The sequence below is a fragment of the Symphalangus syndactylus genome, chromosome 12 (assembly GCF_028878055.3).
Source record: "Symphalangus syndactylus isolate Jambi chromosome 12, NHGRI_mSymSyn1-v2.1_pri, whole genome shotgun sequence".
In the NCBI taxonomy this organism is placed as follows: domain Eukaryota; kingdom Metazoa; phylum Chordata; class Mammalia; order Primates; family Hylobatidae; genus Symphalangus; species Symphalangus syndactylus.
Window position 1 is genome coordinate 144,641,122 of NC_072441.2, and position 21,238 is coordinate 144,662,359.

General features: G+C 54.3%; 2 protein-coding genes across 5 annotated transcripts; one reads left to right on the forward strand and one right to left on the reverse strand.

The window, feature by feature from the left end:
* Positions 1–1,122: 1,122 nt before the first annotated feature.
* On the reverse strand, positions 1,123–12,277 carry LOC129468969 (uncharacterized). The gene is made up of 7 exons (XM_063628250.1): positions 12,240–12,277; positions 11,966–12,118; positions 10,327–10,622; positions 7,123–7,279; positions 5,913–6,203; positions 1,371–1,505; positions 1,123–1,238 (listed from the first exon to the last, which is right to left on the reverse strand). The coding sequence occupies exons 1-7, from the start codon at positions 12,275–12,277 to the stop codon at positions 1,160–1,162; spliced, it is 1,149 nt and encodes a 382-aa protein (XP_063484320.1). The 3' UTR covers positions 1,123–1,159.
* On the forward strand, positions 12,253–20,882 carry FNDC5 (fibronectin type III domain containing 5). 4 transcript variants are annotated; one of them, XM_055255593.2, is made up of 6 exons: positions 12,253–12,513; positions 14,159–14,274; positions 14,773–14,971; positions 15,319–15,408; positions 18,353–18,486; positions 18,856–20,882. In XM_055255593.2, exons 1-6 carry the CDS (start codon positions 12,276–12,278, stop codon positions 18,859–18,861), a joined length of 783 nt encoding a protein of 260 aa, XP_055111568.1. In that variant the 5' UTR covers positions 12,253–12,275; the 3' UTR covers positions 18,862–20,882. The 4 variants fall into 4 exon arrangements, with proteins under 4 accessions (XP_055111568.1, XP_055111567.1, XP_063484061.1 ...); XM_055255592.2 differs by having other exon boundaries at positions 19,379–20,882; XM_063627991.1 differs by lacking the exon at positions 18,856–20,882 and adding an exon at positions 18,667–18,728.
* The last annotated feature ends 356 nt before the right edge of the window (positions 20,883–21,238 follow it).

Here is a 21,238-nt window from a genome sequence, read left to right on the forward strand (position 1 = left end):
TGAAGGCCAGGAGTTCAAGGTCAGCGTGGGCAACGAAGTGAGACCCCGTCTCTACAAAAAAATGCAAAAATTGGCCGGGCGCAATGGTTCACACCGGTAATCCCAGCACTTTGGGAGGCCGAGGCGGGCGGATCACGAGGTCAGGAGATCAAGACCATCCTGGCTAACACGGTGAAACCTCATCTCTACTAAAAATACAAAAAAATTAGCCGGGCATGGTGGTGGGCGCCTGTAGTCCTAGCTACTCAGGAGGCTGAGGCAGGAGAATGGCGTGAACCTGGGAGGCAGAGCTTGCAGTGAGCCGAGATCATGCCACTGCACTCCAGCCTGGGCCACAGAGCGTGACTCCGTCTCAAAAAAAAAAAAAAAAAGCAAAAATTAGTTGGGCGTGGTGGCAGGCGCCTGTAGTCTGAGCTACTTGGGAGGCTGAGGTGCGAGGATTGCTTGAGTCCAGGAATTTTGAGGAATTTGAGCTGTGATTGCACCACTGCACTCCAGCCTGGGCAACAAAGCAAGACCTTGTCTCTAAAAAAAGAAAAATTGAACCCAGTTCTGTGTGACTCAGGAGCCCAGGCCCTCTCTGGAAACCTCTCAGTGAAGTGGGTGAAGGTGGCCCCTCCCCAGCCCCCTCAGAGGCCCAGCCACCCTACCCCCCACCCCCCACCTTGTTGCCTCTTTGGTCCCAAACGGTTTGGAAAATCCTGACGGGAGCAGATGGTGGGACAGATGGAGGGAAAAGCATTTCGGGGCTGAATTACACAAACAAACATTGAAAAAGTGATTAAAACCCCAAGCCACCCCTTTCCAAAAGGCCCTGCCCACCCCAGCCTAGAGCACAGTGGGCTCTGAGGTGGGGGCCTGGGGGTCTCCGCATACCCCGCATCTCATCCCCAGCATCCCATCTTCTGCCCCGCCCCCTCTCTGCCAGGGACCACCCCCGGACCAGAGGCTAGGGCGGCAGAGCTGCCAGGAGCACAGCCCGGGAGGGGGAGGGGATGGGCCTGGCTGTTCCCAAGGGAGCTGGGCCCTAAGAAACAGCACGCTGGGGCGGGAGGTGGGAAAGTCCTGGGAGCTGGAACTGCAGACCCAAATCAGGGATGGAGTGTGAGGTGCTGGGGGCCCTCAAGCAAAGTCCCTCACTTTATATGCGGAGCCCAGGTCACACAGCAGCGTTACCCACCCCACAGTGGAGCGGGACAAGGCCCTTGACCTCTGGAAGCTTCGGTTGGTTCCCTGGTCTGTAAATGGAAACAATAATAATAGCACTGGAAGGGCTGCTGTGAGGATTAAAAGGGAGGGAGCCTGCGAGGTGCCTGGCATAGTGCCTGCGCCCAGTCAGTGCCCAGCTAATGTTGGCTGTCAGTACTCACAGGGCTCCACGTGGCTCCTGGGCAACCCCTGGTGTTGGGAGATCCAGAAGGCTGGGGCTGCTTGAGATGGTCCTTCTCCAAACAGAAGTCTGGGCTTGAAGATCCTGCTGGGAGAGCCCCTGAGACTGCTGAGCTCTGCAAGATGGAGATGGCTCCAATGGGTCCCCAAGAAGAGCCCTGACTCCTGGGTAAAAGCACCGAGCTCCATGTCAAGTGCACTGTCAGAGAGCCCAAGAGATAGAGAAAGTGCTGCATCTTAGCTGGTTCCTCAATGTGAGAGTACAGATTTCCCGGGATGACAGATCCAGGTTCAAATCCTGGCATGGCCTTTTGTCTTTTGGGGAAAGTTGGCAAAAACCACCCCTCTGGTCCATTTTCTGTAAAACCTGCCTTTCCAGCCACCTCCGGGACTTGCTGCCAGAAGCCCGCACACACCCTGACATAAGCCTGCCAATGGTCACCCCATCACCTTCTCCCACAGCCTGTCCTGCCCTTGGGCCCCCTCCATCCACCAAAGGAGGCTGAGGCCCCGCCCCATCTAGGACCCCTCCCTCTTCCTCACTCCCACACCTGCCTTCTTCCCAAGTGCGACCCATTGTAGCAGAGATCTCAGACCTGCCCTCTTCTCCCCAGTGCCACTCACTTCCTGGTCATATCTGCCTGGTATTACGGCTCTGGCCTTCCCACAGCTCCCCTGCTCTGATCAGTTTCTCTAAATCTGATTACCTTCCTCCCTGCTTAATAACCTTCCATGGCTCCCGCTGCCTACCAGAGGCTCTCTGAGACATGCCTGAACCCTCACCTTCCACCCCAGCTCTTCTCCCTCCACCTTCCGTTCCCCTAATAATGTCCCACCAGCCCAGCAACCCCTGCCCCGGATGACCAGGATCTTCCCCACACCAGATGGCTCCCTGACCCTCTCCCAGCCCTAATCTCTCCTATATGGGAATTGGCCTTGGTGGGATGGGTGAAGTAATGCCAGCATCTGGGGTCACATCCAGGCCACACTTGCCCAGCAGAGTAATCACTTTTCCTTTTGCTGGTGAAAGCAACTCATAGGTGGAAGGGCCTCAGGAGTTGACCAGAGAGGGACAGTGACTTGCCTGAGATCACCCAGCCAGGCCTGCCCTGTTTCTGCTCCCCTCAATTAGAAGTGGCCCCTTCACAGCCTCTGTAATCAAAACATTGAGATCTTTCTTCCATAATTCCATTGCTGGGGAGCTCAATCCTGACACTTCTCTTGGTCTATCTTGGATGGGACCGCTTGAAAATCATTCCCGGGTTATGGCAAAGGGACCAGTCACTTCTTGGAAGTGGAGTGGAGGGCAGGAGGCTGAGTCTTCTCTTCAAGCCTCAGTTTCCTCATCTGTAAAATGGGTATAATTCCAACTCCTCTGAGGATTCAAAGAGGCTTCCCTATGTCCTCTAACAGAACCCTCTCCTTCCTGCTGGTTCCTGTGATGGAGGCCTGAAGATGGCGTGATGTTGGCTCACCGCAACCTCTGCCTCCCAGGTTCAAGTGATTCTCCTGCCTCAGCCTCCCGAGTAGCTGGGATTACAGGCATGCGCCACCATGCCCAGCTAATTTTGTACTTTGAGTAGAGACAGGGTTTCTCAATGTTGGCAGGCTGGTCTCGAACTCCTGACCTCAGGTGATCCGCCCACCTCGGCCTCCCAAAGTGCTGGGATTACAGGTGTGAGCCACCATACCTGGCCTAATTTTTTGTATTTTTAGTAGACAGGGTTTCACTATGATAGCCAGGCTGTTCTCGAACGCCTGACCTTGTGATCCACCCGACTTGGCCTCCCGAAGTGTTGGGATTACAGGCGTGAGCCACCAAGCCCAGCCCCAAATTAAGATTTTAAAAGAAACTTCCTCGGGCCAGGCGCGGTGGCTTACCCCTGTAATCCCAGCACTTTGGGAGGCCAAGGCTGGAGGGTCACGAGGTCAGGAGATCGAGACCATCCTGGCTAATACAGTGAAACCCCATCTCTACTAAAAATACAAAAAATTAGCCGGGCCTGGTGGCGGGCGCCTGTAGTCCCAGCTACTTGGGAGGCTGAGGCAGGAAAATGGCATGAACCAGGGAGACGGAGCTTGCAGTGAGCGGAGATTGCGCCACTGCACTCCAGCCTGGTCGACAGAGCGAGACTCCATCTCAAAAAAAGAAAAGAAGAAACTTGGGGAAGCCGAGGCAGGAGGATTGCTGGAGGCCAGGAGTTTGAGACCAGCCTGGGCAACATGGTGAGATCCCCATCTCTACAAAAAAAATTTTTTAAATTAGCTGGGAGTGTAATCAGGAGGCTGAGTCAGGAGGATTGTTGAGCCCAGGAAGTGGAGGTTGCAGTAAGCGAGACCCTGTCTCTAAATAAATAAGTGAAATAAAAATAAAAAAGTGCCCCCTAAACCAGGATTTGCCTCCCAGAAGCCTTCCAGCAGCCCAGCTCTGCTGGGGTTGTCCAGGCTGAATGCTGCATCCACTGCCCATAGCCCTGGGGGATTCTCCTCCCAGCCTGCTCCTCATAACCCAGAAAAGTGGTTGGAATTCCCAGCCACCTGTGTGGTGTGGCTCTGGGGGCGGAGGGACTGTGCATGTAGCTGAGCCCTGCCTCCCTTGCAGAGCTGCTGTGGGGAACCTACAAGACACTGTGGAGGGTAGTGCACGTGAAGGAGGCTGCTCCATGACACTTCAGGGCTCCAGGATACACATTCACACAGCCTTGCTGCAGGTGCCCTAGTGAGAGGAAAGGTCACACCCCAGCTCTAGACTGCTGCTGGCACCCCAGTTCCCTCCCTGAGACTATGCATGGGGTTAGAGCCAGAGGCAAGCTAGAACCCAGCTCTGTCTCTGAGCTCTTTCCAGTGGGCCAGGCTTCCTTGGAGGAGTGAGAAGACTTCCCAGAGGGCCCGGGGTACCCAGAGTTCCAGAACCCCACCCCGGAGTCCGAGGTTGCCCTATCCCAGGAACCCTGTGCTCCCGATTTGTCTGCCTCCCTGGGAAGACCAGGCCAGCTCTCATTCCTGGCACCTTAGGATTTCCCGGAGGCTGAGGATTGCCTCATTGTTTCCATAGTAACAGTGAACAGCAGGGCCTCCTGAATCACCGCTGGGAGACTGCACTGGTACCTGCAAGTATGCATTTGCCCCAGAACGCCTGGGATGGGGCAGCCTTTGGTGCATGCACACAAGCATATGCACACCTTTGCACGCATGCACACCCAATGCACACCCCTTCCTCCTCCCAAACACACACGCACACCCTTGCAAATGCAGGCACGGGCACAGCGCTTCAAGCCCTGGCCCGCTGACCCAGAAGTGGGTCAGAACGTCATCCTGCCTGACATAACCCACTCCCACAGCCACCCTGGCCCACTCAGATGCAGAGAGCATCTCCAGGAAATGAGGGACTTGCGCTTTATAATAATACCCACTGCAACATTTATAGATACTTAGCACGTGCCAGGTCCTGCGCTTTCCTCTTCACATGTAACATCTCCTGTGTTCCCCACAACACCACTCCGGGATGGAAGCCAGGAGAGTGATTTGCCAGAGGTCGCACTGTAGTGCGGGGCTGAGCCAGTGTGTGAGCCCAAACTGTTTGGCTCTAAGCCTTGGACTCCTGCGTTCCTCACCAGACCCCTTGATGCCAGACCCACAGCACTCATCCCAGGACCCACAAACACAGATGGGCGTGTCTGGCAGCAGGTGGGATCAGAGCCAACTAGAATGCCAGGATTCCTGGGCTTGTCACTCTGGGCCATCATATTCCCTCTTCAGCCTCCAGCCATTCCTGGGTCAGAGGTATGAGGTGAGGTTTAGACAACATAGGGATTTTTTCTTTCACTTATTTCTTCCCAGTGTGCAGAAAAGGAACTTTGAGCAGCAAGAACAAGACCCACTGAGAATCTCCTGCCTGGGAAGCCACCCGGGTTCCCTTCCCTTCCAGCAAAGGGATGAGTCCAGCTGCTGGATCTGTCCTCCAGCCTTCTCTGAGACCTCTCATGCAGACTTTTAACAAAGGGGCCTGAGGCCAGAGGCTGGGCCAGTTGCATCATCCTGAGTGGGGAGTTGGGTGGGCCGGGGGGGGGATGGCTTCCAGGAGGCAGTTTTCAGCAAAAGGATGGTCTGGCAGTGTTGCCAGGAAAGCAGCAATGCCCCTCACTAGAGGCATCCCAGTTTGGCAGGCACTGGATACACCCTGGTGAGGAAATTTGAGACAAGCAATGACCGAGTCCCTGCAACATCATCATCGTCATCTTTGTCATCATCGTAGCTACCACTGATTGGACACGCTTTTTGTCAGGCACTTTAAAATATGATACAACTGCCACTACTGCTAATAAAAATGGCAGCTGCTAGGAACTGAGCCCTTATGTGGCTGACCTTCAATGACTCCTCACAGAACCCTATGAGGCAGGCACTATTGTTAGGCCCATTTATAGATGGGGAAACTGAGGCTCAGAGAGGTTCAGAGACATATTTACAGGCAGAGGCAGCAAGATGCAGGCTCTACCTGGCTGCTGCATCTGTGGTCGGCTCACCTGGGAATTGGCCTCCTGAGAGCTAAGCAGCAGGCAAGGCAGCCTCTGCCAGCTGGGGCCTCCTCCTGGTACCGGTCCTGCGCTGGGGCAACGCGGGCTTCACTGTGGCTGAGGTGACGCCCTCTGCTGGCTGTGCCCAGGCTGTGCAGAGCCACGAGGGAGGTCCTCCGTGGACTTGGGTTGTGGGAGGTGGACCGACCCTGGAGCCTCAGGGTCAGACCTCCACTGCGGCTGGCTGCCGTTCGCCAGCAAGAACAGATGCCAAGGTCACTCCGGCAGTCCGGGGCTGAGCTGAGGAGTGAACGTAAAGGCAGTCTTCACTCCCAGGCTTTTGTCCTTCTACCCATCCCTCGTCTTCCCCTAGCTGCCTCCACCTCCTCCACTGCCTTGCACTCTGAGCCTCTAAAATAGGGCCTCTGGCCCCACTGTTTTTGAGGAATCTGGGTGACTGGTGTGCAGCTGAGAATCTGTCTCCAAAGGCAAAGCCAGAGTCCAGGGTTTGAGGCCTGGAGCTGCCACTGACTGGCTTTGAATGATACTGGGTGAGATTCTCAGCTTCCCTGCGTGCTGTTGGATGGGAGCCTTCCTGTGTAGACTCTGAAGAACTGAAGAGATTTGAGGAGGTGTCCTTTACCCGATTAGAAGGCTCTATTCCGCCGCTCCTCCTCCTCCTCCCTCCCCCTCCCCCATCCTCTCCCCCCCCCCCCCCCCCCCGCCATCCTCCTCTCTCTCTCTCTTCCTCTTCTCCACCCCTGACCAGAGGAGGCATTTTAGGCTCGGAAAGCTAGAGTTACTTGGCCCTACGTCACCCAGCCAGGGGTTTCTGGCTTCAGAATCTGGACTTTGGAGGGCTGACCTCTGCCCTGCTTCCTTTTCATTTCCTCCTGTATGTCTGATCCATCAGCTCCTCCTAAAAAAAAAAAACATCCCAAATCCTCCATCGACTTCTCACTCTGTCCCCTGCCACCACCCAGGCCAACACCGCATCCTTTCTGGCCATGAGACCGCAGCACCCTCCTTGCCTCCTCACAGGGCACCTGGCCCCCCACTCCTGTTCTCTGCCATCCAGCCTGCACACTGGAGCGGGCAAAGTGAGCCTTTTAAAATGCAAATCACATCCCATCTCATCTCCCCTCGAAGCTTCCCATTGTGCGTGGGATCCACCTAACCTCCCTTCCACACCTGGAGGTCATGTGCTATCCAATCCCACCTGCCCTCACTGCCTCCTTCTTGCTTATAAAGCTCCAGACTCACTGGCTTCTTTCTGTTTCCCCGACATGCCAAGCTTGCTCCTGCCCCAGGGCCTTGGCACTTGCTGTTCTGGGGCCGGAGCTCCCTTCCTGTGCTGTGTGCTGCTGCCTCCTTTGCTTTCGGGTGTCAGTTCAGATGACTCCCCCTCAGCCCACACCACGTAACATCGCCCCACCCAGCCACTCTCCACCACATGACTTCATTGTTTTCATAGCCACTCTCGGTCTCTGAAGATATTTCATTTGGTCATCAGCTCACTTGTTTATTGCTTTTCTCTCCCCCTGGAATATGAGATTCACATGGGGCAGGGACCCTGTTGTCTTGGTCACAGCTGTGATGCTGCTGGCACTTAGTGGTGCTCAATAAATGTTTGTTGAATAAATAAAGCCCTTCCTAGCCCCAGCTTCTCTTGCAAGCTTGGAACAATCTTTCCAATCTAGTTCTACTTTTCCTGCTCCCAATGTCACAGCTCAGAGCCTATAGCAAACGCCCACATAAACATTCTGCCTCTCCTGCTTTCCCTCCACAGAAACACTCCGCTTTTCCAGACCTCAGAGCTAATGGTTCCTCTTTCCCTCTGCCTCTTTCCTCTCACTTGGCTAATTTCCACCTGACTGTCAGTACTTATTAAGCCCAAGCATCACCTCTTCCCAGAAGCCCTTCCTGCTTTCCTCTTAAGTTAATTACCTTTTCAGTCCCTGTAGGCCCCAGGTGCCTCCTATTCCAGAAAGCAGTCCCCTCTTTGTATTTTAAGAGCATCTCTCTCCTCTTCCCCGGCCATAAGACCTCCTTAAGGACTAGGACCAGTCTGGTTCATCACAATATCCTCAGCACCAGCAGCACTCAGGAAATACTAAACTGGCCTGACTTCATCATTGCCATGATGGGGATTTTGAGGATTAGAGAGGCTAGATCAGTGTCTCCCAGCTGTATGACCCATGGCAAGCCCCTTCTTCTCTTCAAGCCTCAGTTTCCTCATCTGTAAAATGGGTATAATTCCAACTCCTCTGAGGATTCAAAGAGGCTTCCCTTTTTTTTTTTTTTTTGAGACGGGAGTCTTGCTCTGTCCCCCAGGCTGGAGTGCAGTGGCGCGATCTCGGCTCACTGCAACCTCCGCCTCCCGGGTTCACGCCATTCTCCTGCCTCAGCCTCCCGAGTAGCTGGGACTACAGGCGCCCACCAACACGCCCAGCTAATTTTTTGTATTTTTAGTAGAGACGGGGTTTCACCGTGTTAGACAGGATGGTCTCGATCTCCTGACCTCGTGATCCGCCCGCCTCGGCCTCCCAAAGTGCTGGGATTACAGGCTTGAGCCACCGCGCCCGGCGAGGCTTCCCTTATGTACATGATGTGTCAGCACGGGAAAAGTGTTGGGTGAGTGGGGGGGTCCCTTGTCTTGGCCCTGGGATTAGCAACTGCCTCTGTGAGCAATAAGTCCCCTTGAGCCCTTCAGGGAAGGAGATTGATGTGATGCCCTGAGCCCTGGATCCTTGTCCTCAGAGGTCCTTAGAGGTGAGGGGAGGTGGTAGGCAGACTGGATCAAGCCCTCAACTTGCAGCCACATATTTGAGACATATCTCTATAGTTCACTGGCTGTGTGACACAGGGCAAGTCCCCTTACCTCTCTGATCCTCAGCTTCCTGATGTGGAATGGAAGCTAATGACACATACCAGCCTAAGACTCAAAATAACATGGATAAAGGCCGGGCACGGTGGCTCACACCTGTAATCCCAGCCCTTTAGGAGGCTGAGGTGGGTGGATCACCTGAGATCAGGAGTTCGAGACCAGCCTGGCCAACAGGATGAAATCCCATCTCTACTAAAAATACAAAAATTAGCCGGGCGTGGTGGTGGGCACCTGTAGTCCCAGCTACTCGGGAGACGGAGGCAGGACAATCGCTTGAACCTGGGAAGCGGAGATTGCAGCGAGCCAAGATCACGCCACTGCACTCCAGCCTGGGCAAAAGAGTGAAACTCTGTCTCAAAATAAAATAAAATAAAATAAAATAAAATAAAATAAAATAAAAACATGGATAAAGTAGGTGCTCAATTATTATATCCCCAAAGCAACTCCTGACCTCCTGATTCTTCCTGTGATTTGCAGGGCAGGTGAGGGGTGTCTAGCGACCACCTTTGACAGGGGCCATGACCATCCTAGGCTATAGAAAGGAACCTTCCTATTCTAAATGGGTACCCGGAGCTGACTTGGGCACCTGCAGCCTGAGTTAGGTACTGAGACTCTGGACAAGCAGGAGGGTCCAAATGCTGGTGACCCCATTAGGTGTCAATGTGTAAGTGACCGGCCAGCCCTCAAAGGGGTGTCTGTGGAGTCCTCCAAATGAAGCCCAGTGAGTGCAGCTTGGGAGGACAGAGGCCCACCCTTAGTCCCTACCCAGGTCCTCATTTATGGTTTCATTCATTCTTGCACTGCTGTGTTTCCAGAATATTACACAGGGCCTGGTCTATAATAGGTGCTCAATAAACACATGATGGAAGAATGATTTTTTTCCATACAGTCAACAATCATTTAATGAGCCCCAACTGCATCATAAGCCTTGTGCTAAGGGATGGGGTACATAAAGTGGCTGGGTTTTTTTTGAGACGGACTCTTTCTCTGTCGCCCAGGCTGGAATGCAGCGGCACACTCAGCTCACTGCAACTTCTGCATCCCGGGTTCAAATGATTCTCATGCCTCAGCCTCCCAAGTAGCTGGGATTACAGGCATGCACCACCATGCCTGGCTAATTTTGTATTTTTAGTAGAGACGGGGTTTCACCATGTTGGCCAGGCTGGTCTGGAACTCCTGACCTCAGGTGATCTGCCCACCTCGGACTCCCACAGTGCTGGGATTACAGGCGCGAGCCAGTGCCCCGGCCTGCAGTGGCTGCTTCTGACAGTTCCCTCCCAAGTTCACCCCAGGGCTCCACTAAATCCTCCCAGCCAGCTCCCACTGGCTGCCAGATTCCAGGCACTAGGGCTTTCCCCAGAATTAAGGCCCAAGCACCGCATGCATCATGAGGCCTGAGACGGCTGTACCCCCACAGTCACAACTTTCCAAATCCTCCCAATCCTCCAAGCCCCCTCCTTCAGCTGCCTTCTCTCTCAAGCCCTCAGGCACTGCCATCTCCTCCCTCTCAATGCCCTACATCTATCTAGGTTTTACCCAAAGAGGCCAGCAGGTGGCGCCAAGGCTCCCCTTTCCCCAGCGCTGGACTGGAGGCCAAGACCCCACCGGGACCCTCCCTCCTTTTCTCCCCTGCGGGGACCGGAGTAGATTCTGTGTCCTCTAACTGAACCCTCTCCTTCCTGCTGGTTCCTGTGATGGAGGCCTGAAGAGGCTCCAGTTGCTCCTGCGGGCCTCCTGGTTGTCTTCCTGTCTGATGGATGGGGGGCGGGGGGTCCCTAGGGGCTAAGCTGCAGCTGGTGGGGCGGGGCCGGGTGAGGTGGGGCAGGCAGCAGCTGCGGGGAGAAAGAGAGAGAAGATAATAAGGAGAGAGAAAGAGAAAGAGAGCAAAGAGAAAAGAGAGAGAGAGAGGTGCTCTCGCTCCGGGGCTCTTCTCCCAAACGGGTCGAGGTCCCAGCTGAGGCTCTCCCAGGACAAGGTATGTGGCGGAGGAAATGATGGGGCTGGGCAGTGTCACCCTGCCGAGTGGGGCAGGCCTGGGGGCACTGAGGGAATGGATAGGAAAATTCCGCTGCTCAGCAAGAGCCCCTAAGCTCGCTTCCATCTCACCCCTTCCAAGGTGATCAAGGAGGAACCCAGGGCCAGCGAAGGAGTCCTGGGCATTAGGAGAGGAGGGTTGTCTTTATCGCTCCTCTTGACCCACTGTGGGAATTTGCACCAAGCTCTTCCCATCGCTAGACCTCACTTCCTTAAAGTAAAAACCAGGGGGATGGAGAGGAAGACCCTGAAGAGGTTTCTGTGGCAGAACTTTGCAAGACGTCCCCTTTCCAAAGAAAATTAGCCCTTCCAGGGCTTCTGGAAAACCTTTAAGACCCAAAGGAATGCCCCGCTAATGGTGGAATTTCGGGTAGTCGTGGGAGGGGGCTCAGGGGTTCTTGCTGAGACAAAAGGCCCTGAGCCCTGGTCCATGCATGCCTCTCTCCTCCACCTGGTTTCTCTGGCTGGGATGAGGGAAGGGGGCTGGAGCCACTCCCCCTCTCAGAGATGCTCTTAGAGAGATTGCTGCAGACTGTTTTCTGGCTGGGGAGGAGCTGGCCCTGGCCAATTCTAGAATCTCAGGAATCTCTGGATGGGTGAAGTCACTCTGGGTGGGGAGACAGTTCAGTTAAGCACAGCTTTGGGAGTCAGATCAGCCTGTGCTCAAATCCTGGCTCTGCTGTGGGTCCCTGGACAAGTCAAGTAGACTGTCCGAGCTGCAGGCTCCTCCTGTGCAAAGTGTGCACAGAGTATGACTTCACGAGGTTGCCCTGAGGATTAAGCCACGTAATGCAAAGAAAGCTCGGCATAGTATCTGGCCCCTGGTAGACACTCATTACTGACCTCACTATGGGGATGAAAATGAAGGAAAAGGACTGGCCTGGGGTCACAGAGCTGGACTCTCCAGTGAGTCAGAGCAGCTTCTTCCCAACCCCACTGGAAACACGGAGCCCTAGTGTCCACTTAGCACTCTCTGCTCACCCCAGCCTTACTGTGATCTCTCCCCTCTGCTCACGTCTGCCCCAGCCGCAAGGCCTCGGGTGTAGCGGGGAGTGAGGGGATCCCTAGGCCCAGGGAAGGGAGGCGCGCTTCGGGGTGGGGGCACAAACGGGCATCTCCGTGGCACTTGTCCTCTCTCTACCCTGGGAAAGGGCAGAAAGCGGCAGCCGAGTCAGGGCTGTGCACGGGCGAGAGAGTGACCGCGGCGGGGGCGCGGAGAACCCCGCTGGGCTCCCGCTCGGTGAGAGGGTAGGAGCCGTGGGTCCGCGAAGCCCCTTCCTCCCCGGCAGCAGACCTAATAGGCAGCGGGGGCGGGAGTGGGGGCGCCCTCCGGTCCTCATCCCGCCCCCGCACCTCTCCCCGCAGCGGGGGCGCCCCGCCCCCCAGGCGCCCGACGTGGACGCGGCCGCCGCCACCGCCGCCGCGCGGGAGTCGCTGTCCGCGGAGCCGACATGCAGGCGGCTCGGGGCGGCGCGGGGCGGCCGGGGCGGCCGGGCCGGCCGGGCCGCGGGCCGGAGCGCGAGCGCGAGCGGCCGCCGGGCGCCGGAGCCGCGTCCCCCTGCGCCGCCCCGGGCCTGCCGGCCGGAGGAGCCACCATGCACCCCGGGTCGCCGAGCGCCTGGCCGCCCCGCGCCCGCGCCGCGCTCCGCCTGTGGCTGGGCTGCGTCTGCTTCGCGCTGGTGCAGGCGGGTAAGGGGGCCCGGGGCGGGGGGCCGGCGCCGGGGCAGGCTCCTCTCGAGCCCAGCTACCTGGGAGTCCCCTGGTCCTTCCTCTGCCCCCTAGGGACTCCTGTCTCGGCCCAAACACTGCTCCCCTAACCCAGCCCCCAGCATCTTCCCTACCTCCTTGACCCCCAGACCTGTCCTTCAGTTTCCAAACCTCCCCTGTCACCTCAGCCCTGGGTTTCCTACGGTCTTGTGGTCCCCAGTCCCCTAATCCCATTCCCCTAACCCCAGGTCTTTGCCTCAGCTTCCCTAGCTCCCTTCTTTGGCCCAGGGAGCAGCTGAGGACACCAGTTCCCCCACCTGGGCCTCTCTCCTTGTCCCCAGGACCTCTCAAAGCCCTGCAGGCCAACTCTGCAGGGGCAGATGGGGTCCCGCTGTGCAGGAGCACGTGTGAAGGGGATGGGGGCTGGCACCTGAGGGCGCAGCGCAGGGCGTGGGGTGGGCCCCGGCACCCCTGAGCTGGTGCAGTGTCTGGCCTGCCCCATGGGGCTGGCCCGTCCTTGCCCAGCCTCTCCTGCCACTCTCTGTCCCTCCTGGCTGCCGCTGCCCGGCTCATCTCTCCCTCCGTGGCTCGGGGAGCGCTCTCTCGCAGCTGTCTTTCTCAGATGCCCCACTTCTCTGTCCTCTGGTTCTGTGTCTGCCGCCACCTGTCTGTGTCCTCTCCACCTCCGTCTCCATGTCTGGCTCTGTCTCCCTCAGGTCCCAGGCCCAGCCCCCTGGGTCTCAAGTTCACTCTCTGTGGGGCGAGGGGTGCTGCTCAGGCCCAGCTCTGACCCGTGCTGCACCTGCCCCTTGGAAGATCCAGAGGCTTATGTGACTGCACTGCCCCTCTCCTGGACGGTTTTCCTCACTGACCCGCGCTATCCCTATCACTCTCACCTCCACTTCCGTCCTGTCTCTTCTGGAGTGATTCCTCATTCATCCTCTTCCCCTACCTGTTCTCTCCACTCACCATGGAGGGGCCCTGCTCTGAGTGACCCCATCTTCCCCTGCCACCTCCCCACCTGCATCTTGGGGCTGGAAGAGCATGGATAAGAGGCTCACACAGACTTCCCCAGGCTTTATTCTGCCTGGGCCACCACAGTTCTGGGGATACTTCTGTTCTCCTCACTCCCAGTCCAGGGCTCACCCCAGCCTGACATTTCTCGATCTCTGAGTCTTTCTCCTTCGCTCAAGGTCACTCATTGGACAGGGCAGTATTGTCAAAGGAGCACTGGACTGGGAGTCCTTTTGTCTGCTTTTCATCAGCTAACCTTCAGTTTCTGTCCACCTATGTCCCCTACATAACTCTCTCCACAACTCTAACCACCCATCCCTTAGATAGGGCCCCGGCCCAGGCCCATCACTTTGAGCGTTGGACCCCTCGTGGGGCCGGCCTGTGGCCAGCAGGGGCTTCCACCCCAGTCATGAGGAGCCTGGGGCCTCTTGGGCTTGGTTCTTCAACCCACTGAAGAGCTGAGAGCCATGTCACTGGACCCCACTTGAGGCCTTAGTTTCTTCCTTCCCCTCCTGCATGGCCTTCCCCAGGTTTCCCCTTCTTACTTATGAGACAGTGGGTCTGGGCCTCACAACAGGGGATGCTCAGGCTTAGGTGCCTCCCCGTCCCCCAGACAGTCCCTCAGCCCCAGTGAACGTCACCGTCAGGCACCTCAAGGCCAACTCTGCAGTGGTGAGCTGGGATGTTCTGGAGGATGAGGTTGTCATCGGATTTGCCATCTCCCAGCAGGTAATGCTCCACTGTCGTTAGGAGGGAAGGACACATCAAGACAGTAGTGGCAGATGGGGGTAGGAGTGTGGCGGTGGTGGTGATGGAGAAATAGAAAGGAAATAGGAACTTGGGGCAAGGGAGATGAACAGTAATTTGGACATATGTCTAAAAATTGGGGCCCCATTCAGACATATGTCTGAAAATTCTCTAGAAGAGAATCAGTCAGTGAGGGAGGGTTCAGGAACTTTCAAGTGGAACATAGAAATTAAGAGCATGGTTTTTATCTCAGAGACATCTGCATTTAGGACCTAGCTCCACTGCTTACTAGAGGTGTGGCCTTGGGCAACTTCCCTAACCTCTCTGAACTGTTTCCTTCCCTGTAAAACGGAGAAATTGATAGCAGAGGTGATGGAATGATGAAGATTGTGTATGTAAAGGCTTTGTCACCACTGGGAGGTGGGTAGGAGCGGGGCTGGTCACCGAGTGTTGACAGCAGTGACTGGCACTTGTCTGCAGAAGAAGGACGTGCGGATGCTGCGCTTCATCCAGGAGGTGAACACCACCACCCGCTCGTGTGCCCTCTGGGACCTGGAGGAGGATACGGAGTACATAGTCCATGTGCAGGCCATCTCCATTCAGGGCCAGAGCCCAGCCAGCGAGCCTGTGCTCTTCAAGACCCCGCGTGAGGCTGAGAAGATGGCCTCCAAGAACAAAGGCAGGCCCGGGTCACTGTTAAGAGGAATGGGGTGGGGTGAGGGGTGGTCAGGACCAGACCAATGGGTGGCTTGAGGAAGGCTCTGTCTCCTCCCCCTTACCCCCTGCTGGCAAGTAAAGCAGTACCTGAGAGAGGGTTCACGCTAGTCCCTGACAAGACGCTGGGCATATAAATTCCCTTTAGACTCGGTCCTATCACTGCCACCCCAAGTAGCCATCAGTGCATTCTAGAATGTATGTTAGATGTGTGGGCACCTGTAGAAATCAGCACTGTTGTCTTGGGCTTGGCCCTAGAGGAGTGGCTGAGGGAGGAAAGGAGCGCTGGATCTAGTGTCTCTCTCCCTGCAGATGAGGTAACCATGAAAGAGATGGGGAGGAACCAACAGCTGAGGACAGGCGAGGTGCTGATCATCGTCGTGGTCCTGTTCATGTGGGCAGGTGAGTCTGCCCTCTGAGCCCTTCTTCTTCCCTCAGCCTCTGGGAAATGGAGGACTCTGACCAGCCCCTTCTCTCATGAAAAAAAGGGTAAGGGGTTTGGACATCTCTAAGGTGAAAAGTCTCCAAGTCCTGTCAATGACAGTTCCGGGAACCAGATCTGACCCCTTCTCTACCTCACTCTTCACCAAAAACCAGCATATTGTTAGCTGCCTTATAGGATTAGATGAGTACTTGCCTCTGTCCTCCCTCAGAAGAGGTTCAGCTTCTTGGGGCTGGACACTTCCACAGGCCCTTTACCTCTGGTCATGGCCACAGCCTTTTTTTCCTCTTCTGGGGTGCTGTGCCTCCAGGGGTCCAGGCCTGGGAAGCTCAGGGGAAGTCACTGCCTGGCCTGGGGACATTCTCCTAACCTACTCACCCTTCTAGACCCAACCACCATGGCTGTGAGACAGCCACCGTGAAAACTCCCTCAATCCATCCATTAGAATGGCCCTCCTGCTTCCACACCCCTACTGCATACTGTTCACTCCTCTCTTTAGCCCTTCCTGTGTAAGTTAGTTCGGCTCATGTCTCTCCTTTACCTGTGGTCTGTGAGCTCCCTGAGAATGAAGACCAAGTTTTTTGTTTGTTTGTTTTGTTTTTTGAGACAAAGGTTTTGTTTTTTGAGACCCAGGTTGGAGTGCAGTGGTGCAATCACAGCTCACTGCAGCCTTGACCTCCTGGGCCCAAGTGATCCTCATACCTTAGCCTCCCGAGTAGCTGAGACTACAGACATGTGCCACCATGCCTGGCTAATTTTTAATTTTTTTGTAGAGATAGGGTCTTGCTATGTTGCCCAGGCTGGTAAAGGCCAAGTTTCATTCATCTTTGTACTCAATTCAACCAGCATTTACTGAACAATCACTCCAGCCCAAACAGCAGCGCTACAGTCATGACTAAGAAGACCCCTCTGCTTGCAAAGAACTGTCTGGGCGAAGCCAGGCCTGAACTTTTTTTTTTTCTTTTCGTTTACTCTTCTTTTTTTCTTTTTCATTTACTTGGGCTGAACTTGACTATAATCCAATATGATGAGTGCTATGATAGTACCATGTAGGAGAGCAGAGGAGAGGGAATAACTGTGGGTTAGAAATCAGGAAAAACACAGAGAGGAGCTTTGAAAGATAAATAGGAGTTCACCAGGCAGCCAAAAGAGGAATAGTGTTCAGGGCACGGTGTGTTCAAGAAATAAAGTAAGCTCGGTCTGGTTCAGGGCAGCTTCAATCCAAGAGAGAAGGTAGAACGTGGGGGAGTAAAGGATGGCGAGGCTGCAGACTGGAGTCTTTTGAGGGATTTGAATACCATGCTAAAGCTTTATTAGCATGGTGGTTGAGAAAGGCAGGCTGTATTGTAGAAGCATTTGGGAAAAAAATGTTCCTTAGGCACACAGAAAAACAGGCACTTGGAAAAATGAGGGAAAAACAAACGGTTGTACAAAAGAGGAGGTTTGCTTATGGTGCATTATTAGATTTGGCACAGACAGTATTTATATAATCATAACAATATAAACATTGCGAATTAACCCAAAATTGTGATGTAATTTTGTTAGGATAATAGAGAGGGAAGTAGAGGAAGTTGTTATGCTTTATCTACCATGTTTGGAAGTCAACAGATTTCTAAAATAGATCAAGAAATAACATTCTAAATATAGAGGTAAAATTGGGAAAACACCTAGAAGGACTGAAGTTGGCTGCCTTAATACTGTCTGACTTTCAAAACACATTCTGTTCATGTATTATTAGTTTGATAAAACTAAACATTTAACAGACTGCAGGCCCTGGAGTTCATGTCCTAGTTCTGCCACTGTGTGACCTTGAGTTAAGTTAGTGAAACTCTCTCTGCATCAGTGTCCTCACTTGTACCCTGGGAATGATAATAATAGGTATCCTCACAGAGTTGTGAGGATTAAGTGAGATAGAATATGTCAGTGCACAGCACAGGGCCTGGCACAAGCTCAACACATGCTATTATTGTTTCTATTTTCCCCTCAAGGAAAACAGGAGCTGTCAGAGGTTTATTTGTTTGTTTTTCTTTGAGACAGAGTCTCTCTCTCTGTTGCCCAGGCTGGAGTTCAGTGGCCTGATCTCAGCTCACTGCAACCTCTGCCTCCCAGGTTCAAGCTATTCTCCTGCCTCCCAGGTTCAAGCTATTCTCCTGCCTCAGCCTCCTGAGTAGCTGGGATTATAGGCGCCTGCCACCACGCCCAGCTAATTTTTGTATTTTTAGTAGACAGGGTTTCACCATGTTGGCCAGGCTGGTCTCTATTTCCTGACCTCGTGATCCACCCACGTTGGCCTCCCAAAGTGCTGGGATTGCCAGGCACAGTGGCTCATGCCTGTAATCCCAGCACTTTGGGAGGCCAAGGTGGGCGGATCACCTGAGGTCGGGAGTTTGAGACCAGCCTGACCAACATGGAGAAACCCCGTCTCTACTAAAAATACAAAATTAGCCGGACGTGGTGGCACATGCCTGTAATCCCAGCTACTAGGGTGGCTGAGGCAGGAGAATCACTTGAACCTGGGAGGCAGAGGTTGCGGTGAGCCGAGATCGCGCCATTGCACTCCAGCCTGGGCAACGAGAGCGAAACTCCATCTCAAAACAAAAAACAAAACCAAAGTGCTGGAAATACAGGCATGAGCCACCGCGCCTGGCTGCTGTCAGAGGTTTAAAGGAAAGGAGGGGAGGAGATATGATCAGACGCATATTGTAGGAAGATCAGCCTAGCAGCAGTGAAAGGGGTGGTTGGTGAGGGCACAGGTGAAAACAGGAGCCAGAGGGCAGAGGAGGGTGCTGCAGTAGTACAGGTGAGTTACAATCTGGAGAGACCATTGACAAGCACTAGTGGGAAAGAAGCAGGGGAGGCAGGAACCCAGGCCCTGGCCTCTGACTGCTCACTTGTCCCCCTCAGGTGTCATCGCCCTCTTCTGCCGCCAGTATGACATCATCAAGGACAATGAACCCAATAACAACAAGGAAAAACCCAAGAGTGCATCAGAAACCAGCACACCAGAGCACCAGGGCGGGGGGCTTCTCCGCAGCAAGGTGAGGGCAAGACCTGGGCCTGGGTGGGCCACCCTGTGCCTCATGCTCTGGTAATCCCTGGACTGCAGAGGGGGTCAGCTCGGGGCCTGGCATGGCGACAGCTGGGCAGAGCCAGACTTGGCTGCTGCCTGTGTGACACAGGGACACTGCAAGTTGATTTTGGATCCTCTCCTTTTGCAGGGTGCCAGGGGCCAGTGGTGATTTGAAGAAAAAAAAAAAAAAAAAAAGCAGTGAGTGGGGAGGGCAGAATTCTTGGTTGGCGCGGGACAATAGGAGTGGGGTGTCTGGCCCATTCCTGCTCCCGCTGTGCCTTGTGACCTTGGGCAGGTGCTTTATCGCTGTACCTTCATTTCCTCTTCTGTAAAACAGATATGAAAACCTTTTCAGTGCTTGCCCTCAGCAGCTAAGAAGACAGACAGTAGAGAATGTGAGAGGATCTCATGGTTCTGATGATGATTATCCAACCAACATCTGGCCCTCTCTACATCTCTTCCCTCCATCTCCTTGTATCCTCTGGCTTACTGTCCTCTCTCTGGCACACTTTCCTGAAGCCTCTTATTAACCCCCATCTCCAGAAGCATCTCAACAATGTCAGTGGCTGAGGCTGCACTCAGAGGGATGACTGCTGGGGGTAGACTGGGTGCCAGGGGCCATGGGCCCAGGACCCAGTCTTGGCCATTCAATTGAGTGAAGCTGAAGGCTGGGTTTGAAAAGGCAAAAAGACAAGACATCCAGGCAGGGCTTCTCTTTTCTTTCCACAAGGGACAAGAGCTTGGCTTATTTAGGCTGCAGCCCTGCTGCTCCTCCCTTCCTTCTTCTGTCCTGTTTCCAGCCTTGCAAGAAGGCTATTCACAATTAGGCCTGGCCGCTTCTCTCATTTTTTTCCTCCCAGTTTCCAAACAAGCCCTCAGTGAACATCATTGAAGCGTGACTGCCTGTCTGCAGGGAGAAGGATTCCATTTTTCTTCTCAGCTGGTCCCCAGGCCCACGGGCACAGGGAGAGGGACGACTGCAGCAGTGGGGAGGAGGTGCAGCCAGCTGCACAGTTCTCTCTTCTCCTTGCCCTAGTCAGATGAAGGAGGCTGAACTACAAACCCAAATTTTGCAAAAAAATAAAAATAAGCCACAAAACTAAAAGGCCTGGCCCCGTTCTAGAAAAGGCAAAGCTGCATGAGACACAGCCTTCTGCCTCCTCGCCTCTCCTGGACTGGCTTCCTCTTTGAGAAAATACACAAAGCCCTGGGAGATGACAAGCACGAGGACTGACTCAAGCTGTGTCTTTCAGACCAAGGAACATCAGAGAAGCCGTGGGGCTGCCTGCCATGCAGGATCATGGCTGCCATCAAGCCTTTTCTGGATCCAGCCATCAAGGACATGTTTGTGGTGTGATGCACACCTTTGCAAGCGTGTAAGATGTTACCTGGTTTGTCTTTTTTGGAAAACAAAAATCAGAAGGCCGCATTCTAGAGAGCAGAGAAATTCCCCCGATGACTGAGCTGGCTGCCTGCATCTATCTTCTTTGACCCTTATGACTGTAAGATCGTCAGTTTGGAAGGTACTGGTCCAATTTATTTACGAAGTATCTCTTGGAGTTTCAGAAATGCTAGCTTGGACAACTGAAAAGTCACATCACATCTGGCATTCTGGGGGCTACTAAAACACCCCTTCTGGAGTACAAGCTGCTGGAAGGCAGGCCTGAGCCATTCACCACGGACAGGAAGAGCAGCCCTGGCTATCACCACTGGCCTCTGGGGTCTTCATATCTTGCCATCTCATCCAGGGTTCCGTGAAAGTTACCCAGGGTCCTCATGTCCTTCCTTAGAGCCTGAGTGGTGTGAGGTGACAGGTCTCTCTCTCCACTGCCCCTTTCTGGTTTAAAAAAATGGTGCTTGATGAGGGAAGGTAGACTCTTCCATAGGACTGACGAGTTACGGCTGCCAGATGCCTGCATGGGAAGAGGTGGACCTCTGCATCTTCCACTGGTGGCCAAGGATGGGTGTAGGAGAACCACACCTAGCACAAGCCTGGTACTCAGTAAATATTTGTTGAAATGAATGATAAGAGCATTGGTCCCCAAGCCAGAGAGCCAGAAGCCATCACCCAATGACCGCCCTTCCTTCCGGTCTACAAGAGCTCTCAAGGCTGGGTCTGCCACCACTCTGCTTTGCCCAAGTGTGGCAGCACTGGGGAGGAGAGACAGGATAAAGGGCAGATGTCAGCAACACTAAGGGCTTCCTCATGGGAGGGCATGAGGCTCCACTCATTGTCTTGTGACTTCCATCCCTGCTGAATGGGCTGCAAGGCCAAGGCTCCTTAGGGGAGAGGTCGTTACCTCTGATCCACTTAGAGCAATAACCACTTTTTAAATGTAAAATAAAAAGACAAATGAAAAGGCACATCCTTGTCTTCTGGTAAATGCCCAAATGTTGCCCTCTTTTTCTGGCAATTGGCAGCAAGTCAGGATGTGTGGAGGAGGGAGTCAGTTTCTCTCCATTTTGGCCTGCAGCTTCTTAGGGACATGCCTGCCAGCCAAGCTGGAGTTGGAAGGGAAATCTCAAACAGATGGGGGTGCACGTGTAGGAGAAGAAAATAGCTGCTCCATCATCCTATTACTGAGGCTCCCCCAAACCAAGCTTGGGCTGCCTCACTAGATAGGTACGCAGGCTGGTACTCAGTTTTTAAAACAAAGGGTTTTCCCCTCTGGATGGGGCTGGGTGCTTTTCCTGGCCAAAGGAATGCAATTCTTGTTTTT

Bases quoted from the DNA above. Each gene is read 5' to 3' on its own strand.
- FNDC5 (XM_055255591.1), top strand. From the start codon at position 12,276: ATGCAGGCGGCTCGGGGCGGCGCGGGGCGGCCGGGGCGGCCGGGCCGG. The intron at 12,514-14,158 runs GTAAGGGGGCCC...CCCGTCCCCCAG, and splicing joins CTTCGCGCTGGTGCAGGCGG to ACAGTCCCTCAGCCCCAGTG. The intron at 14,275-14,772 runs GTAATGCTCCAC...ACTTGTCTGCAG, and splicing joins GATTTGCCATCTCCCAGCAG to AAGAAGGACGTGCGGATGCT.
- LOC129468969 (XM_063628250.1), bottom strand. From the start codon at position 12,277: ATGTCGGCTCCGCGGACAGCGACTCCCGCGCGGCGGCG. The intron at 10,623-11,965 runs GTAGAGAGAGGA...TTCTCCCCGCAG, and splicing joins GCTTTCTGCCCTTTCCCAGG to CTGCTGCCTGCCCCACCTCA. The intron at 6,204-7,122 runs GTGGGATTGGAT...TTCACTCCTCAG, and splicing joins GAAGGAGGCAGTGAGGGCAG to CTCAGCCCCGGACTGCCGGA.